Source organism: Populus euphratica, unplaced genomic scaffold, assembly GCF_000495115.2.
Source record: "Populus euphratica unplaced genomic scaffold, PopEup_1.0 scaffold273.1, whole genome shotgun sequence".
NCBI lineage: Eukaryota > Viridiplantae > Streptophyta > Magnoliopsida > Malpighiales > Salicaceae > Populus > Populus euphratica.
In genome coordinates, this window is record NW_011500153.1 from 54,031 (window position 1) to 73,538 (window position 19,508).

The 19,508-nt window shown below is 36.6% G+C and overlaps 3 protein-coding genes and 1 pseudogene across 6 annotated transcripts; 1 reads left to right on the top strand and 3 right to left on the bottom strand.

Moving 5' to 3' along the window:
- Positions 1 to 1,761: 1,761 nt before the first annotated feature.
- LOC105111016 (MLO-like protein 1) lies at positions 1,762 to 7,143 on the top strand. Of its 3 annotated transcripts, none has more exons than XM_011006248.1 (15): positions 1,762 to 1,963; positions 2,013 to 2,180; positions 2,378 to 2,435; positions 2,536 to 2,756; positions 3,820 to 3,936; positions 4,050 to 4,110; positions 4,288 to 4,382; positions 4,795 to 4,869; positions 4,936 to 5,024; positions 5,219 to 5,268; positions 5,974 to 6,014; positions 6,122 to 6,331; positions 6,421 to 6,488; positions 6,585 to 6,645; positions 6,761 to 7,143. In XM_011006248.1, exons 2-15 carry the CDS (start codon positions 2,064 to 2,066, stop codon positions 6,995 to 6,997), a joined length of 1,500 nt encoding a protein of 499 aa, XP_011004550.1. In that variant the 5' UTR covers positions 1,762 to 1,963; positions 2,013 to 2,063; the 3' UTR covers positions 6,998 to 7,143. The 3 variants fall into 3 exon arrangements, with proteins under 3 accessions (XP_011004550.1, XP_011004549.1, XP_011004548.1); XM_011006247.1 differs by having other exon boundaries at positions 1,762 to 1,940; positions 1,989 to 2,180; XM_011006246.1 differs by having other exon boundaries at positions 1,762 to 1,940; positions 1,993 to 2,180.
- A 1,115-nt stretch (positions 7,144 to 8,258) lies between these two features.
- Positions 8,259 to 11,287, bottom strand: LOC105111015 (pentatricopeptide repeat-containing protein At4g21065-like). 2 transcript variants are annotated; one of them, XM_011006244.1, is made up of 3 exons: positions 8,860 to 11,287; positions 8,689 to 8,777; positions 8,259 to 8,353 (listed from the first exon to the last, which is right to left on the bottom strand). In XM_011006244.1, the coding sequence occupies exon 1, from the start codon at positions 11,101 to 11,103 to the stop codon at positions 9,337 to 9,339; it is 1,767 nt and encodes a 588-aa protein (XP_011004546.1). In that variant the 5' UTR covers positions 11,104 to 11,287; the 3' UTR covers positions 8,259 to 8,353; positions 8,689 to 8,777; positions 8,860 to 9,336. The 2 variants fall into 2 exon arrangements, with proteins under 2 accessions (XP_011004546.1, XP_011004547.1); XM_011006245.1 differs by lacking the exon at positions 8,259 to 8,353 and adding an exon at positions 8,360 to 8,570.
- A 70-nt stretch (positions 11,288 to 11,357) lies between these two features.
- On the bottom strand, positions 11,358 to 12,585 carry LOC105111042 (putative pentatricopeptide repeat-containing protein At3g25970; annotated as a pseudogene).
- A 585-nt stretch (positions 12,586 to 13,170) lies between these two features.
- Positions 13,171 to 18,719, bottom strand: LOC105111014 (serine/threonine-protein kinase rio2-like). Its single transcript, XM_011006243.1, has 9 exons — positions 18,112 to 18,719; positions 17,732 to 17,820; positions 17,503 to 17,620; positions 17,331 to 17,404; positions 17,187 to 17,234; positions 16,861 to 17,029; positions 16,017 to 16,136; positions 15,036 to 15,140; positions 13,171 to 13,663 (listed from the first exon to the last, which is right to left on the bottom strand). Exons 1-9 carry the CDS (start codon positions 18,601 to 18,603, stop codon positions 13,475 to 13,477), a joined length of 1,404 nt encoding a protein of 467 aa, XP_011004545.1. The 5' UTR covers positions 18,604 to 18,719; the 3' UTR covers positions 13,171 to 13,474.
- Positions 18,720 to 19,508: the final 789 nt, after the last annotated feature.

A 19,508-nucleotide genomic window follows, 5' to 3' on the forward strand; every position in this document is an offset into this window, starting at 1 on the left:
TAGCTTGAAAACCTTCCTCCAATGTACTCACCACCTTAAATTCACCCCTCTTGATGTTTAATTAAGTTAATCATTCTAATTACTCAATTTAATTAGTGTAATCAATAAGAATTTAAGTAGAAAAATCATACAATTCTTCCCTTCTCTCTTTATTTCAAGCTCACGGCCAAAAGAGAAAAAATAGAATATTTATAGTCTAACTTTTACTTATTTACATATTGACCCTCATTTCTATTTTTATCACCCAACTCTTTTTTTTACTTAATTCACACCATAATATCTTATATTTTATTTTATTTTATTATATCTAATTATAATACTTGAAATTCTTTTATTTAATCTATTCGGTACTTTATTTATTTTACTCAGATTATAATTTAATGATTTTTTTCATAGAATGTTATCTATTTATTGAGTTGTTGAACTCATCCTCTCGTTATTTATCTTTTTAGGCTTATAGCTTGTTAGTGAGTAATTTTTGTTGAGTTTTCAAAACCTGCTCTTTTATTAAAGTTTAAATTTTTTTTTATATCTAATTAGTACTCTACAACTATGAACTTGTATTAACTCTTGTATTAAGATAATTAAATTGTATTATAAGTTAATTTTATTATTAATAATGCGTTGAACTCTAATTGAGTTGTTTAAAGGATAGATTTATATGCAACTCTAGTTTACCTATATACGATACTAAGAAATACTATTTCTTGTAAAATATTGTGTGATGCTGCAGGGTATATTCCAAGATTCATTATTTTTAAAGTAAACACTACTTATTAATAATCGATCATAAATACATAAATTGATTTGCTCATTCAAACGTTGTTTCTTTGTATGTAAATGTCCTCAGAAAAGATAAGTACTGAGAGTCAATGTTTTACATTCAACTAGCCTCCATCTTTATTACACGGTGATGATCATTTTTTGAACTTATTTTCTAATTGAAATATATATTAAAATAATATATTTATTATTTTTTATATCTACTTATTTAAGAATAACATTTCCAACACGGTCAAAAGCTGCCATTGTGCGTGTGTACGCACAAGGAAGAAAGAATAGCATGCACGTCTAGAATAAGTCCGATGCTCCTAGCTAATGAAGCATGTGCGTGTGTCCACAGTAAAGCCCAAGACGACTCTAGAAGAGAATATGAATCTCCATGTGAGCACTGTTTTCGAACTTCACGTGTAAGTTAACCCGAGCTTGAAGCCTTGTCTCGATAAAAATAGAGAGAGGGAGGGAGGGAGAATTGGCCCTACATGACTCGTAAAAAACCCCTTACCTAGTTACCTCGGGAAAATAGAATTCATGTGAAGGTCAACCAGTATTTGATGGCTGGCTGTCTCCATCAAGCGAACCCAGTCCGTGTAATAAAACGCGGTGTTTTCTGTTTCTTTTCATTAATAAATTGGTAATAACACGGTTTACCAACTAATTGAATTCAAAGTGGTAGTCAACAAGAGACCGAATGAAAAAAATATGAATCCCTTAGTCCTCAAGTTAGGCAGGTCGTTAAGCAGCCGATGTGCCTGGGCCTCGACAGTAACTAAAGGGGTATCAAATTAAAAAAATAAAATAAAATAATCATTTTGACTGCAACTACATAATTTAAAACTTGGCACACCGCGTGACATCCAGGTAGACTAAAGCAAGCCGGGAATCACGCGGCGCGGCCCCTTTGGACCCCCTTACACTGTCCCTACTGCACTAGTAGTGAACTTGTTTTACTATCTTTAGAAAAACTAAGATTAAATCTTGTTTCCTTAAATTAATCCCGCCTGCAGACCCTCTTTCTCGTTGTTGTATACACGGAAAAACCCAGAAAAACTAGTCCTTGTTGTTGAATTTTATACATAATTAAACTGTCAATCTCAACCTTAAAAATAAAAACAACCTATCCAAGCTCGCCAATACACTATAGAGAGAGAGAGAGAGAGGCAAGATTCGAAGACTATTAAAGGCTCAGCGGCGAGAGAGAGAGAGAGAGAGAGATTCGAAGACTATTAAAGGCTCAGCGGCGGCAAGAGGATCGGAGGCAGAGAACAATATCGCAAAAACTTATGGCAGAAGGAGGGACTACCTTAGAGTATACTCCCACATGGGTTGTGGCGGTGGTTTGCTCTGTTATCGTTCTTATTTCTCTTATTGTTGAAAGAACCCTCCACTACCTTGGCAAGGTCACCCATCATCTTCCCTCCCACATACATCTATATATGTTATGTTGCATGATCAGTGATCAATTCATTTAATCCCCATCCATGAATTGTTCATCTTTCTTGCTGCATATACATGGAAGAGAATTAATACTCGTGCGCTAGTACTGATCATCCTGATAAATATACTCAATAACGTTTCTATCCCTGGCTGTCTGCAGTTGTTGAAGAGGAAACACCAGAAACCGCTCTTTGAAGCCTTACAGAAAATCAAAGAAGGTAAAATAATAATATTCATATGATTCCTATATATATATGGTAGGCGCGCGCGCGCAGATTGATGTGTAGAATCTTGATTTTGATGGTGGTGGTGGTGCAGAGTTGATGCTTTTGGGGTTCATATCACTGCTACTGACAGTGTTCCAGGGAAGAATTAACACTATCTGCATTTCTAAAGATTTGTCAAAAAAAATGCTGCCCTGCAAGGACGAAACTAAAGAAACCACTACTGCCCATTTTCAGACTTTCTTTTCCTTCGTTCCTGGTGGGATTTCCCGTCGCCTTTTAGCCGAGGCCTCCTCTGCTAATTCTTGTTCCGAGGTAATCAATCTCTCCTTCTATATGTTCTTATTTTTGTCATCACTGGTAGTGAGCATCAAGTATACAGTTATCAAAAGTAGTAATCAAAAGTAATAATCAAAAGTAATATTAATTTGGTTGGAGTGGATGGCAAGGCATCATGGATATGATTCCGCATGCACCAACAACGTTTCCTTTTTCTCTTTTCTTCCAATAAAAAAAGACCTCTAATTATATTATCGTGTTGTGGGGGACATGAGACAGGACTTGGATAGCTCCACAATAATATAATATAATCAGGTTGAGATATAGATAATTACACGTAAAACTGAAAACTTACGTTTGATTATCAGTAATGTATTAGAGTTCTTGCACCTCGGGAGACGCTCAGACCTCAACTGAAGTCTGAAGATGTTCGGTGCTTAATCTGGATTATAATATTTGGCTTTACTTTTTCTAGTCAATGAAAGAAAAGAGAGTTTTCGGGAAGATGTAATGACCTGTTTGGCACCCTTGTTTGTAACTATTGTAACCTCTTTTTCCATAGAGACTCTAGTTCCTGTTCATCCAATTATGATTACCTTTACAAAATTGGAGTAATTAGGCCTAGCTACTATATATACTTGCTTCTTCTAAAACCTTCAATTGCTTGTATCTGTTCGGCAGAATTTCATTAGCCGTGACATCTCTGTAGTGAGAAGAAAAAGTTCGTTAGTTTAGTTTGAAAATCATGCTCTCACAAATATTCAGGATTACTCATTGCTCACTGTACCTTAATTAATGGTGTTTCACAGTTGAAACCACATGCAGTTTTAGATGCCTTGCTTAAGCATAATATGAACATCGCTTGTAGTATCGACTGTGCTTTGTCCTTTGAAGTATGGATTTACGCAAGCAGCATTTCTTTTCTGGATAATTAATAGCTTCAATAAAAACAAAGTTTGAAAACACATTTGACAGGATTGGGTGAATTCATGTGTCTTGTAAGAAAGAATTTGTGACCTTTTTTAGCCATGTGATCTAATGGAAAATTCATATTTACAAGTGCGTGCCTAACATCTTTCCTTTTTTCATCACGTTGCAGGGAAAGGTTCCACTGTTATCTACAACTGCACTGCATCATCTTCATATATTTATCTTCGTGCTAGCTTGTGTGCATGTGGTTTTCTGTGTTCTAACCATTCTTTTTGGAAGCGCTCGGGTAACTTCCACATATTCATTTGCCTTTTTTCCCTCTAATTTTTTGTCTAATTTTGCATTATTTTCTGATCCCTCGTATTGAATACTGTTTGTTACATGTCTTCGCTGGTGCAGATAAGGCAGTGGAAACTTTGGGAGAATTCTATCTCAAAAAAGGAACAAGATCCGGAAGAAGGTAATGCTTGTTAATGGCTTTAGTTTGCTTGTCCTTTTACATGCTTGTTCTCCTGAGAATTTTATCGTAGTTACACTGATTTAACTTCAGAATGAACTGATGTCATTCCTATACTTTCTTCAATAGCCAACTCCTCCTTTTGTTGATTTTCTTCTTGCTTGTGCTAATATATTGCAGCTCAAGGTCCAAAATTTACTCATGTTAAAGAACATGATTTTATCAAGTCACGATATCTGGGTTTTGGAAAGAATTCCTACATCCTGGGTTGGGTGGTAAGTCCTTCCACAATTTCAGATACTAAAACTAATAGAAATTACAAACACTTTGACCTGTTCTACATTAATATTTTGATAAGAAAAAATTGATTTACCTTAATATTTTGAATTGAAATGTGTCCTGTCTGAGGATGAATTTCTGACTCCAAGAAAGCACTCCCCTATGAGTTTTTCACTTCAAAAATGTCTGAAAAATATGAACTAGAAAATTTATCATAGCAAATAGCTCTTAGCTGCAAAAGCGTGCCCTCTGTGCGTGCAGAATTAATGGCAGTCTTGTGCAGTAAACATTAGTCAGCTGGGGTTAATAAAATTAAATAATCATGTGTTATGAACTTATGATATGTGTGGCTTTCTTCATATCAGAAGAGTACGTGTCAGAAATTACTCATCCTACTTTATGTTTCAGCATTCATTTTTCAAGCAGTTCTATGCATCTGTAACAAGATCCGATTACACCACATTGCGACTGGGCTTCATTATGGTGAGTTTAGGACTCTATTCATGCAAATTTCTGTGTTTCTTTCCATTTTTAACATTTTTTCTAAAGACTCATTGCAGGGGAAACCCGAAGTTTGATTTTCACAAATACATGATGCGAGTCCTTGAAGCTGACTTTAAGAAAGTTGTTGGAATAAGGTTTGTAATTTTCACATTAATCTAATCTTAATTTATGCAATGTAAACTATTTTATCATGGAAAATTACATTACATTCATGCAAATTGAACTGCTAGTGTTGCATGTTCAGCTTTTTCAAATAGCATATCATCATTTCATTAAGTAGTTCTTCTGCGCAAAGTGAATGCACTAAATTCTGGTTTCATGGCTGCAGTTGGTATCTTTGGCTATTTGTGGTTATCTTCTTGTTTCTGAACGTTTCTGGTAAGCTAGTTAATTTTGTTCATCAATAACTAGAGCATCCTTTTGCATCTCTTATATTGAAATCTGTTCTTTTAGTAGCGGAGCACGCCATTTTTTTTAATGCAGCACAACAGTATGAAATTTGGCAGCAGTTAGGATAATTGAGGAGTAAAATGCAGGCCGCACTGCACTACACCACACCATGTAAACAAACAAATGGTTTAGGCATGCTTGGGGATGATGTTGAAACCACATTCCTTTAAAATTCAAAATTTTGTTTTTTTAAAAAATTAATTTTTTAATGTTTTCATATTATTTTGATGTGTTATCTTAAAAATATTTTTTTAAAAATAAAAAAATATTTTAATGAATTAAAAAAGAAACACTTTAAATCACAACCACTACTATAAAATTAAAAAAAAAACACTTTAAATCACAACCACTACTATAATATCAAAAATCTCTCAGCCATTAGCCATTAGCCATTAGCCATTAGAATTAGAAAGGAGAAAACCAAGTTCCAAAAAGTTTTGATTTCCAAAACAAGATGTGTTAATGACAAGCCAAAACCTTTTCTTTTTCTCACTCTTAAAGACTGCCTTGTAAGTTTTGCTGATAAAAAATAATTAAGCTGATGCCATATTCTCTGTTTCCATCCTTTCCTGCTGTATGAAATCATTACGTAACACAGAAGGTTGTGTTAAATCCAATATTTTTGGTATGCAGGTTGGCATGCATATTTCTGGATTGCATTCATACCCTTCATTGTAAGCTGTCCAATCCTATATTTTTTGCTTTTATTATGCATGAAAGAAGTTGATAGAGAGTTAATTTTTTTATTTATTTTCTTTTTATGATGGTGCTCTTTTTGCAGCTTCTGCTAGCCGTGGGTACTAAGTTGGAGCATGTGATTATCCAATTGGCCCGCGAGGTTGCTGAGAAACATGTAGCAGTTGAAGGGGATTTGGTTGTTCGACCTTCAGATGATCACTTCTGGTTCAACAAGCCTAAAATTGTTCTCCTTCTGATTCACATCATTTTATTCCAAAACTCTTTCGAACTGGCATTTTTCTTCTGGATATGGGTAAAGACACAGCACCATTGCACTACACTTGAAACAACATTCAGCAAATTACTGCATGAATATATGACATTTTTCACTGATTATTACAGGTGCAGTATGGTTTTGACTCCTGCATAATGGGACAAGTTGGTTATATTATTCCAAGACTTGTTATTGGGTAAATTCACATCCATGTCTATTGTGTTTTCTACATATATGTTGATGCACAAGTCCTAATTATATGCTCTGTTTCAATGCCAATTCCATCTTTTAGGGCATTCGTTCAGTTCCTCTGCAGTTACAGTACCCTGCCACTCTATGCCATTGTGACACAGGTAAGTTAGATTTTTCTCAACAGAAGCTGTTGTGGTGCCTATCTGTCTCGAGTAAGCATAATCCAGGACGTGAGACACAGAAAGTGTAATTCTATTTGTGTTTTTTATAATGCAGATGGGAAGTTCATTCAAGAGGGAAATATTTGAAGAGTATATTCAAGAAGGGCTTGTGGGTTGGGCTAAGCAAGCAAAGAAGAAGGCAGGGCTGAGAAGGGCTGCAAATGAGTCTAGCCATAATCAAGTAAGCCCCAAAGAGGAGTCTCCTCTGATTCAGATGGCAAAAGCTGGATCTAGGGAAACTGCAGTGGAAGAGAACAAATCAGGAGAGATTGTACATGGAACTGCCTCCTAAGGAACTACCATGGGAGTCACTCAAGCATCAATGTACTTGCCAGTACATACGTTCATAGAGTTGATGTATACAGCTTGAGTTACGTGGGGAAATTTTAAGATTTTAAAATTGAAATTTTAATAAGAGATGAAGATATAGTTTAGTAAATCCATCATAATTTTCAATTTAATTGTATTAAAACTAAATTTTAATAGAAAATTATTAAGATTTTATTTCATGTTCATGCAGGGTTAAAATTTGATAATAATTTGAGATCGAAAAGGCATTCAACGGAAATTACTGTTCAAGAATGTATTTATTTTCCTTGTTATATTTATTTTTTAATTTAAATTAAAACTCTAAGTTAACAAGTATTTTATTATTTAAAAATCATAATACTAGATGAGGATGAGTTTGAATTATGAATATTTTTTATAAAAAAATTTAGTTTTAAGTATTAACTAAGAATTCGGGGTTTTAAGAATAATATAAATAGAAATTTCTAGTTTATTTTTTAAAATTATTATTAAGACTTAATAAAACACTAGATTTTTCTGAGTTTCTCTATTGGTTGTAATAGATTTCGCACCTGGAGCTTGGTTTTACCAACCAAAATGTATATTCAAGTTGGAAATGAAGAGACCTTTAACATGTATTATTTTTTTCACACGTGGAAGTGTCAAGACACAGAGATGCTAAAGCATATCTTCTCTTAGCTTGGCTTGACTTCCACTGCCTAGTCTCAGGTCGATCATGGTGAAGAGACAAACACAAGCAAGGAGGACATAACATCTTAATATTACATGAGCTAGACAAAAGCATTAGTGATCCAAAAGATCAAGTTCGGTTGGGACTTTACATCAGAGAACATAGTCTGCAACTGCTTCCTCTTCTCATAACGGACACTTCTTCTCCCACCATCAATTCCACTACGAGATAAATTCAAAAGAAACCTACAATATCCAACACCCAAGGTACTGAAGAAGGGCTAAAAATCACGATTACATTCTCAGCTCTCTCTCTACTTCTCATATACGCTGCTCCATTATGATTCCGCTCAGGGCTTCCCCTTCATTTATTATTGCTTGCTGCAAGTTACTTGATGGACACCCACTGACTTGCGTTTTCCTAAGAAAATCGAAGATACACTCAACATTATGGTCAAGGCACGTGGGAGATGAGAATGCTTCAAGGAACGAAGTTAAGGTATCTGATATCTGATTTTACAGAATCCAAACTAAATTAAATAAACCGGTAAGGTGAACTGGAGTGAAGAATTACATGGTAATCAAGGCAAATCAGTGCATTTGTGCATCTTAATGAGATACAGAAACCATCAGGAAAATCAACCACGGGGACCTTCTCATCATCATCGATCTACCAAGCACGGAAATTCAAGAAGGGAATAAATGTAGAGCACAAAAACATAACCAGAAGACAATTAGCACAGGTATTAAGTTGACACCAAATGCATCCTCTAATAATTAAATTCATTGAGAACACATTGAATAAGACCACGTTCTGCGTGACAAATGATACAGCCAAGTATCATTTCAAAACTGTTTTCAGATTTCTCAATCGCTTCACCTGGACACTGATCAAACAAAAACAATAAAATAAAAAAAACCATTGCTTGAGCACCAACAGAACAGAAATTGTTCATTTTGTAAACCCAGAAGCATTACACTTGACAAAGAAAGCGAAATACTCACAGTGGTTAACCTTGAACAGGTGATATAACCACACAATGCCTATTACAATCCACAGCTTTGGGAACTGGAAACCCATGCTCTTTCAATGCCTACAAAACCAATAAGCAAAAGTTTCACCACGAACCACTTTAATAAATTTGAATAAAAGACAACAGCAACAGCAAAGGCAACCTTTATAGATGCGAATTCTTTCAGTGTAGCGAATGTTGACAAGTATAGCCAGTTACAACTAGGCAGGTGCCTCAAATAACCCCCCTTGGACTTTGCAGCTCTAAAAACTCTTTCTGTCAAGCCCAAGTAGCCTCATTGCCAAAACAGTATCATCCTCCAAAGCAATCTCATAAATATCAGATTCTTTGTCAATCCGTATTTAAATATCAAATGCTTGTAAGATTTTAGAGAAGCACGTGCTTGACAACAGTAAACAATGATTTATACGTGAAGACGACAGTATAAATTTGGAATCAGCAAAATCTATCACAACCGCATGTCAAGCGCAATGTAAAAATCCTGCCAAATCCAAGGCCACCAATATCAGTGCTAGAAATGCAAAACAATGAAGTCAATAACTGCATAGATTTTTGCATTTCCTAATCAAACCTTCATATGTTTCCTTTATTGCACTAATTGATAAAACCATCCCAAAATTCACCAGTAATCCCTACAAGAACAAGAACCGTCTCTAAAATGGTGAAAGCGGCTGCAGTCCCTCACAACAATGTCTCTTTCAAAAACCTTTGATATTAGCTTAATTGCAAAATGACAATCTGCGCATACTCTTAAATTCTTAATAATCCTAATTTGGGTCCCTGGTAGTGTATTAATGAGCATAAAAGCAATTGCAATCTTCTCACTATGATAAAACAAAGCACTTTCCTTTTCTTCGTCTTCAATGTCTGCAAGCACATTTGCCGTGTGAGGCACATAGCCTGCCAATTTCAACTTCTTGGCTATCTCCACTAACATTTTATATATTGCCTCACTTTGAGGATGAGTCCTATCACCCATAACAAACTCAAGGACATGATTTCCCAACTCTACAAGGCTATACCCTGGAGTTTTTCTGACTCCTTCACTAAGCATTGTCCTTCTCACCTCATGTACATCTGACCAACGCTGCTCGGATGCATACAGATTGGAGAGGAGCACATAATCTCCGCTGTCTTTAGGCTCCAACTGTAAGAGTCGGGCTCTTGCAAATGCTCCTAAGCCTAAATGCCCATGTATTGTACAAGCCCCTAACAAGGTCCTCCAAATAACAGCATTAGGCTGCAGTGGCATATCCTGAATATAATCATATGCTTCTTTCAACAAGCCTGCTCTACCAAGCAAATCAACCATGCAACCATAGTGCTCTATTCTAGGCACAATATCATATTGCTCCTTCATCCTTTTGAAGTATTCAAACCCCTCACTAACTATACCGCAATGACTACAAGCATATAAGACCCCAACAAAAGTGATCTCACTAGGCACCAATCCCTCTCTCTCCATATCCTTGAAATGCTCGAGAGCTTCTTTACCGAATCCATTAACAGCCAATCCAACAATCAAAGAAGTCCAAGAAACCACATTCCTCTCAATTCCCATCTCATCAAAAATCTTGCGTGCTTCACTAATGGTTCCGCACTTTGCATAAAGGTCCAGAAGGGCATTATTAGCATGCAAATTTTTGTTGAGACCAACTTTCACCATAAACGCATGAGCCCTCCTGCCCAAGGCCAACGTTGCAAGCTCAGCACAGGCAGACAGCAAACTAACCATAGTGAATCCGTCCGGCTCAACACCTTCAGAACCCATTCTCTTATAAAGTGTTAAAGCCTCATTGGGTTTCCCGTTCAGAGCAAAACCATTAATCACAGAATTCCAAGCCACAATATCCTTCTCAGGCATTAATTCAAATACTTTGTACGCACTCTCGAACCGGCCACAAGCAGCATACATATGAAGCAAGCTGTTTTGAACAAACAACAATGATTCGAACCCATTTTTTGCAACAAGGGAATGTATCTTTTCACCCACTTTAACATCGACCACCTTAGACACGGCCTTCAAAAGAAAAGGATATGTGTGTGTGTCAGGTTTCAGTTGCATGTGGTGGTACAATTCAATGGCTGGTTTTGGATTTTCACTCTCAGCATAGCCTCTAATCATGGTATTCCATGTGAAAACGTTTGGGCTTTGGATTTGGGTAAAAATATTGTGTGCATAGTTCATAGGGACTGAAAGGGAAACGGCAGTGTATATAAGGTGCTTGGCCATGTCTAAGCTGGTTACTGGGATGCCATGTCTAATAGAGAAGGCATGGATTTGTTTCAGTTTGAACCTGGAAGAGGCACAAATTTGCAAAAGGGCAATGCATTTTCGGACAACGTAAGGTGTTCGGTTATCTGGGCAGGAAGGATATGTACTCATCTTTGCATGTCTGCCGCGTACGCTTCCTTCGTTAGCTTCTGCTAGAAAATGTAATGACTGAAAGCATGGAAGAAGACAAAACAACAATGTCCCTCTAATTTCTGAACACTAAAAACGGATTGCAATGTCTTTGGACTGCCTTTGAACGTGTGTTCTTAAATATCACTTGGACTCAAAAGGCAACAAATTGATTTTTCTCTTGTTTTTGGGGTGAAATGAGAACGGTTTTCAATGATTGTTATCATTAGGCTTGAAAAAACATACTCTAATTTATACCTTTTCAATCCATTTGTATCTTTTACAAAAATACTAACATCAATCATAGGTTGCAACAGAAAATGTATAAATTTCCCAGAACTCAAAGTTCAGTAACTTAGATCGTGAAATAAGTTTAAGGCAGCTTCCATGGATTTATTATTTGATTTGAGATACATGGCCATCAATGCATTACAGATGGCCACTGATTATTCCAGTCCCCTCTTTATCACCAACGCATGAAAGGATTTCCCGAGGTTCTTATTAACTGCTTCAAAGCAAGCACTTACGAAATAAGTGTAAGTAGTATAGACGTCTGACTCAAAACCCAAACCCTTGCATCTCGAGAAAAAGATTAAACGCATCCTCATCTTTATCATGCACTCCATAAGCTGCCAGCATGGAATTCCAGGTAACCAAATCTCGGGTGCCAACAGCACCATCAAACACCCTTTCAGCATCTTCTAATGAACCACATTCCTAGTATCCAGTGAGTGTAGCGTTACATAAAGCATTATAAAATTCAAGGCCGTGTTTTATAATCTTACAGTGAAGTTGCATGGTTAACTTGTAGAACTTGTCATTGTCAAGCAACGTCAAAAGTGGAGCAAACGTGCCATCTTCAACCATAACACGTTCCTTCTCCATCCAATCTAATAGCCAAAATGCAGTGTCAAGGTCACCCACTTGCACAAAGCCATCAATAAGTGCATTCCACCAGACAAAATTACGCGTTCGGATGCCTCGAAACACATCTTAAGCATCTTCAACTCTTTCACACTCGGCATACATGTCCAATAAAGCGCTACCCGCATAAACATTCCGTTCATAACCGATCTTAACAACCAAGGAATGCACTTTTTGTCCAAGATCATATCGAGACGCGCGAGCTACCCCTTTAAGTATACTTCCAAAGGTAAAGCCATCAGCTTGAAAGCCACGTCTTTTCATTGATTTTAGAAAATCCCAAGCAGCTCTCAAGTTCCCAGAATCTACATGGGCAGTGATCTTGGTGTCCAAGGTAACGGTGTCTTTGTGGGGCATTTCGTCGAACAGTTTGCAAGCAAGATTTAAGACTTCGACGTCGCATATCCAATATCGGCTGAGGATGATGTTGGCGAAGTACCTATGAGAAAACATTCCTGATTTGAAAGCCTGGCAATGGGATATGAAAACGCTGTACAGAGCATGCCTTGAGCTCTCGATCACTGAAACCGATGGCCTCGTTCATTCTCACTGTCACGGTGACAAGTTTGGCTGATGTTGGTAAAATGCAAAGCAGCTAAGGTATACTACAGGCAAGCTGTTGTTTTAGCGCCACTATACGGGCCACGACCATATACTAGTGAGTTTGACAACGTCGCCCATGAATCGGCAAAACCGTGTTTAGTGCTCTGAAGTCTGGACATTCAGTCCTCTGTAGCCTTTCTTTTCCTTTCCTTTCTATAGATTGGATTGCTGCTACTCTTTTGAGGGCCCATTAGGGAACGCTGGCACATCTGCGGTTGGGCACCACGTTTGGGAGCGGGCACGAATAATCGCTGCAGCACCACGTTTGGGAGAGGGCACTAATAATCGCCGCAGCACTAATAATCGCTTAGAACTGTTCTAGACTTGCAATGCAAACTTAATCATTGATCCATCTTAGCTATCAATTGAAACTAAACTAAATCCCTTTTCGAAATAATCTTTATGTGTTGAACAAGAAGATCCGAAACCATTTCTAAAAATCCAATTCAGATGAGATCCAACACCGATTTTGGCAAGGAAAATACTGGCGAACACATCTCATAAGAATTCAGTAGAAAAAGAGCCAAAGGTCACATCTTTCTCATTCTTATATCAGAAACTCCCATCACCATCTTCCTCTTTCCCTACAAGATAAGTAGTTATAAAAAAAATATATATATGATATTCCATTCCAACATACTGGAAACAGGGACGAAATCAATATTGCGCTCTCAGCTTTCCTTATACTTCTTTTCATTTATGCCGCATACACAATGATTACACTTGGAGCTGTTCTTCACTTTTTTCTGAAACAACTTAATCGACACCATCTCTATCTGTCTATCGTTACAAAAAGGTTTCGCATATTTCAAAGGTTTCGCTTATTTCACCAGCTGCACAATTGTTTCTGAATTCGGGAGTTTTGGGAGGATTTGCCACCCTTGTCTTTGTAAGAGTTTCTGGATGCAAAACTCCTCCGGCCCCCGCGGGCTGCTGCTACAGCACGTTTTCTTTGCTTGTTTAGACTCTTGTTCAGTTCAGCATCATTTTCAATTGCACTTTGATTATCTTCTTCCTGGAAAATGAAACTGCTATTAGTTTTGCACATAAGAAGAGAAGGAAAGGAAAGATAAATGTCAGGTGATAGCGTGTTATAAAGCAGCGCAAACAGCATGGCACTAAAATTTTAACAATGAAGAGCAACAAACAAATTACGTTTTTTTGTTCTTTCTACCTAGAGGATCAAGTAGAAATAGAGAAGATATAGAAGATGATACTAAATGTAGTTACATACAACCACGCAAATAAACCAACACAACTTTACAATGAAAAGTACATCTGCATTAGGACTTTGTTTACAGGAAAGTTTTTTTTTTGTAAGTGAATTCCAAGAAAATGAATTCCTGAAAAGTAAATTTCAAGAAAAATAAATTCCTGAAAAGTAAATTATTTTTCGATAATTGGTAGTGTTATAAAAAACAATCAAAAGTTTGAGGATCAAATTTGATATAATCAGCAAATAATGACATTTCTAAATTTTTCACAACTTCCGGAAAGTGTTTTCCGCCCAAATTTTTCAGAAAAACACTTTCATGAAAACCAAGCCAAATTTTTAATTGACTAAAAAGTGTTTTCGTTTACTATCTTTCTTAACAGCAAACAAACACAAGAAAGTTTGGAAAGTGATTTCCCAGAAACCACTTTCTGAAAAACAAACACAAAAAATTTTGGAAAGCGTTTTCCTGGAAACCAGTTTCCAGAAAACAAACACAGCTAAAAAGAAAAATACTTTTATGAAAACCAAGCTAAATTTTTCTTTGACTGAAAAATATTTTTCGTTGACTAGAAAGTGTTTTCCGTTGACTGGAATGTTTTTTATTGACCAGAAAGTGTTTTTCATTAACCGAAAAGTGTTTTTGGTTGACCAACTTTTCTAATGGCAAACAAACGGAAAGTGTTTTTTATTGATTGGAAAATGTTTTCTGTTGATCAAATTTTCTAATAATAAACAAATATAAAAACATTTAAAATATAATTTTTTAAAACATAAAAACAAATATTATCTTTATTATCTTAGATGCAGATACTAGAAATGAAGAACACGAAGCATTTTCCTTTTGGGGGCATTTGTAAAGAGACGAGAAGAAATAGAGCTATTGTTAATTTAGTATGTGGTTAAACATCCCTCACAAGATATAATCCGACAGAAGGAAAATGTGATGCAGGGGAACCAAGTATTTAGTAAGAATACTAGGGATGTATTATAAAGATGCAATCATCCACAAGCTCAATATCTTGAGCCAATAAACTTTTGCACATGGGATGGATGCTAAGCCCCAAGTAACACTGTAATCCAAACCCCTAAAAAATGCATGCCTATATCAGGTTACACGTCAGACCAATATAAAAAATTTAACAGCTGGAGCAAACAATAATTGAAAATGTACCTTGTCGCTGTCATCTTGAATTTCAGGCCTGTTATCTTGACCTGCTTCGCAACTCCATTGCTTAACTTCTACCCCGTCCTCATCAGAGTTTGAAGTTTGCTCTTCCTGACAAGTAATTATTCTTAATAATTTAAAACAATCCAATGCAGGGATACAGAACAAAAACATTCTGGACAAGAGTACATAACAATAGACAAAAATCATTGATATATTGAATGCACGTGTGTTCCAGGAGATGCAGTTAAATAAACTGCAGACTGCAAGTCTGCAATTTAAATCTGGGCATCCTTCCCAAAGCCATGATATTATACTTTTTAGAATGGTTATCTTTGCATACTTGAATCCATCAATAAATATTTTGGCTTTAAATATCTTCAACATTGATCAGATATCCACTTGTTTCCTTGTCACTCTCCGTAAATTGCCTGTTTAAGAATTTTTCTTGCATGTCATGGTAATGGTATAATTATTTTTCCCTGATCTCTTTTGTTAAAGTCATTTATAAAAACATAAGAAGCTGAAAAAGGGTTTTGGTTCGCTAGCATGCAAAAGGGGCAGAGCACAAAGTACACAATCCATAACAGGGTCACCTTATCGATAGCGAAAATCATTCTGGTTTTTTTCCATTTTTTGATCAACTTCAAACAAATTAAATTCAACCAACTCTTGATCTTTAAAGTTCTACTTTTCCAATGATTAACCATCACTAGTAAGATAAATTTCTTATCATGTCTCAAGATACCCAAGAATCAAAACACCATATCCAAATTAATCATTGCAACTCCCTAACAGGCATGGCGAAGTTCCCACTTCCATGCCCGCAGATAATGCAATGTGTTCTTCCATCAATGTGTTCTGATGAAGCAACATAAAGTTCAACTACACTCAGTGATATCAAGAGGTTAAGGCCTCAGTTTGTAGCGAACTTCTAAGTCAGGCCCCTAAAATGGGTAGTGACAATAAAAGCCAAGAAAAATATACCTGCTCCTCCAAGTGCAAAGAACTTAAACCCTTGACATTTGCTTCCGTCGACTCAACAAACTGTTTATCTTCAGACTCCTCTCTGTCAGAGTCTGTATCATCTATGTCCTCTTCAATGAACTACAAAAAAATCGAACTTCATTCAGAGCTGTAATGCAAAATCATTTATGAGATTTTTTATTTCATTATACATGCTATCCCGGAACAAAAAGAAAAGGGTACAAGGTGGAACATCAAAAGCTGAAACCCAGCACCATCAAATACATACTCATAACTCCTAAAATCCACAACAAAGACAAAGAGTTTCACTGTTACATCAAAGATCTGTAGTGTCCTATTTTCCAACAAGATGCAGATGAACTGAGACATTATGGAAAGAGCATCACTTGTAGTTGATGGGACCAACACTGAGTTGAATGTTAAGGGTAAACAGACTAGATAGTAAGAGATAGAACCACAGAAAAATACAAGAGAAGTAATTTTCATAAAACCATCTACAAGATGTACCTACAAATTTGTGCATAGAGATGGCAAATGGCAATGATTCATGTTCAAGCGCATGCAATAGAAGACTGGCTTTCAACAGAAAAGAGGCAACTACAAGATAAGTAGGGAGCTTTCCAAAGGAATTAGACGTTGACACATGCCTATCAAATATCAAAGGTTGATGATACAACACAAAACCTTGGACAGACTGCAGTCATGTTCACTTAATATGAGTTGATGATAAAGTTGGGTGAATTCCTCAAAATAGCGCACCAGCACCAACGAAGCAGGATACAAGAAAAAATAAATAAAACCTCCCACCCCCATAGGACAATTTAATGAAAATGCTTCACCATACTTTCTCAATGCCCTCCTGATCTTTCCTTGAGAAGCCACTAGCAGCAAGTTCCTTGTCGAGAAAACCAGAAGATTTGGATATTGAGGAAAAGGATGGCCAGCCAGTTTCATCTGTGTCTGCATCAGAGCCTTCATTATCATCTGTGCTTACTTGAAAAGAGAGGTTAAACCTATGGAGACAATAGAAATTATTAACATGAGAAACTGCCTAATGGCTAGGAAATTTTGAAATATTCCAGAAGACAAGATGCAATCCAGGACTACCCAATTGGCAGTCTAAGTTTCAAATATCAGATTAGGAATTTAGCAAAATAACCACTGACTGACCTCTTCTGAAAAAACTTAAAGATGCATTCAACATCACGGTCAAAGTACCTGGGAAATGGGAATGTGTTAATGAATCAGTTATTGCATCCAACATATCAGAAAACTAAATTGACATGGTGATGAAGATGGGAGCTGAATAAGTACATCTGTGCATTCCGATGAGATACAGAAACCATCTGTGGAAAATCAATCACGGTGACCTTCTCATCATCATCAATCTACAAAGCACAGCAATTCACAAGGATAATAAATAAAAAGAAAAAAAAAAACAGAAGATAACAACAGCAAACTCTTAAAGTTGGTATCAAATGCATACCATAATGTTAAACTCATTGAAATCACAGTGAATAAGACCATGCTCTGCCAAACGAACAATAACGCCAAGTACCGTCTCGAAAACAGTTTCTGGATTTTGTAATTCCTTCACCTGGACACTGATCACACAAGCATTCAATAATCCATTACAACCAGAAAGAAAGAAAGAAAAAAGATATATGCATTTAGTTCACATTAGATTAGAGAAAGAAGGAGCAAGCAGCACTCACAGTGGATAACCTTGAACAAGTGACATGATCACACAATGCCTATTACAATCCACAGCATTTGGAACCGGAAACTCGTGCTCTTCCAATGCCTAACTCAAAAAATAACCAAAATCCATTATTAACCAATTAAAATACTACACAAATACCTACACGATAAAGCTAAATTATTTCTAAGAATTAATAACAACCCAATATAGTAACAAGCTAAAAGAACAAAGAAAACAAACCTTGCCTTAAAATAAATAGCCAAAACCCATTTTAATGAATGAAAAAGTAAAACACAAATTCGGCACGATAAAGCTAAATCCTTTCCAAAAATGAGAAAAATTCAAAGCAGCCCACTAAAATACAGCATATTCTTTGAGAAGAGAAAGGTTTACCTTCATAAAGGCGAATTCTTTAAGAGCAGCGAGTCTAGACAAGTAAAGCCAATTAAAACTAGAGCGATGCCTCAAATAATCCCTCTTAGACTTAACAGCTCTAAAAGAAACCCTCCCAAGCCGATGCAACTTCATGGCCAAAACGGTGCCGTCTTCAGCAGCAACCTCATAGATATCCGATTCTTTACCAGTGCCCAATTTACGACCGACACTGGAAATGACACCGCGATTAACGAGGGTCTTGATGGCGAGGAAATCGTAGCCGAGGTAAGTGAGACGGAAACCGTCGTATTTGGAGGAGTCGTGGTGAAGGAGCTTGTGCTTGAGGAGGTTCTTAAGGACCTTGTAGGTGCCACCGTGTTTTAGAGAGGCTATTCGGTCTATGAGTTCGGCGGGGACTATTTCGTGGTTTCGCATCCCCATCTCTACGGCTGTTAACACCCTGAAGTCGTCCTTCGAGAGATAACGTAACACGTCGACGTCTAGCTTCATGTTTGTGAAAGGAATCAATCAGACGATGGCGCCGCCGTTGTCGTCGTCTACCACAGCAGTAGCAGCCCGTAGGTCTCAGCAAGCAAGATAAACTAGCAAGGTAAAGAAAGAGAAACACCGTTGCTTGGTCATTATACACTACTAAGTGGTGGGCCGGGCTGGGCCGGGCTTTACATGCTAATAATAAAATTAATTTTTATTTTAGTTTATCATGTTAAATAATAATAATAATATTAATAATAATAGTAATGTGATAGATTTTCCAAGCTTCAACCATGAAGCTCCCCCACAGCCACTCATGCAAGCATGCATAATTCTATACAGTACATAACATTAAATGATTTCATTTTTATCTCGTTATTTACTACTCTAATCCAATCGAGTTAATAAGATTGGGCACAACAAATCAGTTCAAGCCCTGGCTCGGCTCAAGCTAATTTCATGTCAAATTAGGTTAAAAATTAATGCGATCACAACATAATCGCTTTACAATTTATATTTTAAATCTTGAATCATACCATGAAGGCTAGCAGGTCCAGTGAAAGCAGACATGAACAGGACCCGTTAAAAAGACAATACAGGCATAAATGACATAACACGTAAGGCTGTTCAATGCTTGATATCCGCGCGCGCTACTAGGAACAGGTCCAAGTTCCTATTTTTTAAAGGAAAATTGTATTTAGCGTCTTGTAATCTGATCTAAATCGTGATTACCAGCCCTAATTTGAAAGATTATGTTCTACATTTTACATCAATAAAGATTTAAAACATGATCAAATTTACACCCCTGCATACCATACCAAACACCATAAAGTCAAAGCTTAGAAATTAGCCAACCATGCAGAAACTGTAGCATCTTGCAGTTCTTGGCTCCTTTTTAGGAAATATTTTAAAGAGTTTAATTC

Bases quoted from the DNA above. Each gene is read 5' to 3' on its own strand.
- LOC105111016 (XM_011006248.1), top strand. From the start codon at position 2,064: ATGGCAGAAGGAGGGACTACCTTAGAGTATACTCCCACATGGGTTGTG. The intron at 4,383-4,794 runs GTAAGTCCTTCC...TTTATGTTTCAG, and splicing joins CCTACATCCTGGGTTGGGTG to CATTCATTTTTCAAGCAGTT. The intron at 5,269-5,973 runs GTAAGCTAGTTA...TTTGGTATGCAG, and splicing joins CTTGTTTCTGAACGTTTCTG to GTTGGCATGCATATTTCTGG.
- LOC105111015 (XM_011006244.1), bottom strand. From the start codon at position 11,103: ATGAGTACATATCCTTCCTGCCCAGATAACCGAACACCTTACGTTGTC.
- LOC105111014 (XM_011006243.1), bottom strand. From the start codon at position 18,603: ATGAAGCTAGACGTCGACGTGTTACGTTATCTCTCGAAGGACGACTTC. The intron at 17,405-17,502 runs GTATGCATTTGA...TGTGCTTTGTAG, and splicing joins TCAATGAGTTTAACATTATG to ATTGATGATGATGAGAAGGT. The intron at 17,030-17,186 runs GTCAGTCAGTGG...TTGTCTCCATAG, and splicing joins TTTAAGTTTTTTCAGAAGAG to GTTTAACCTCTCTTTTCAAG.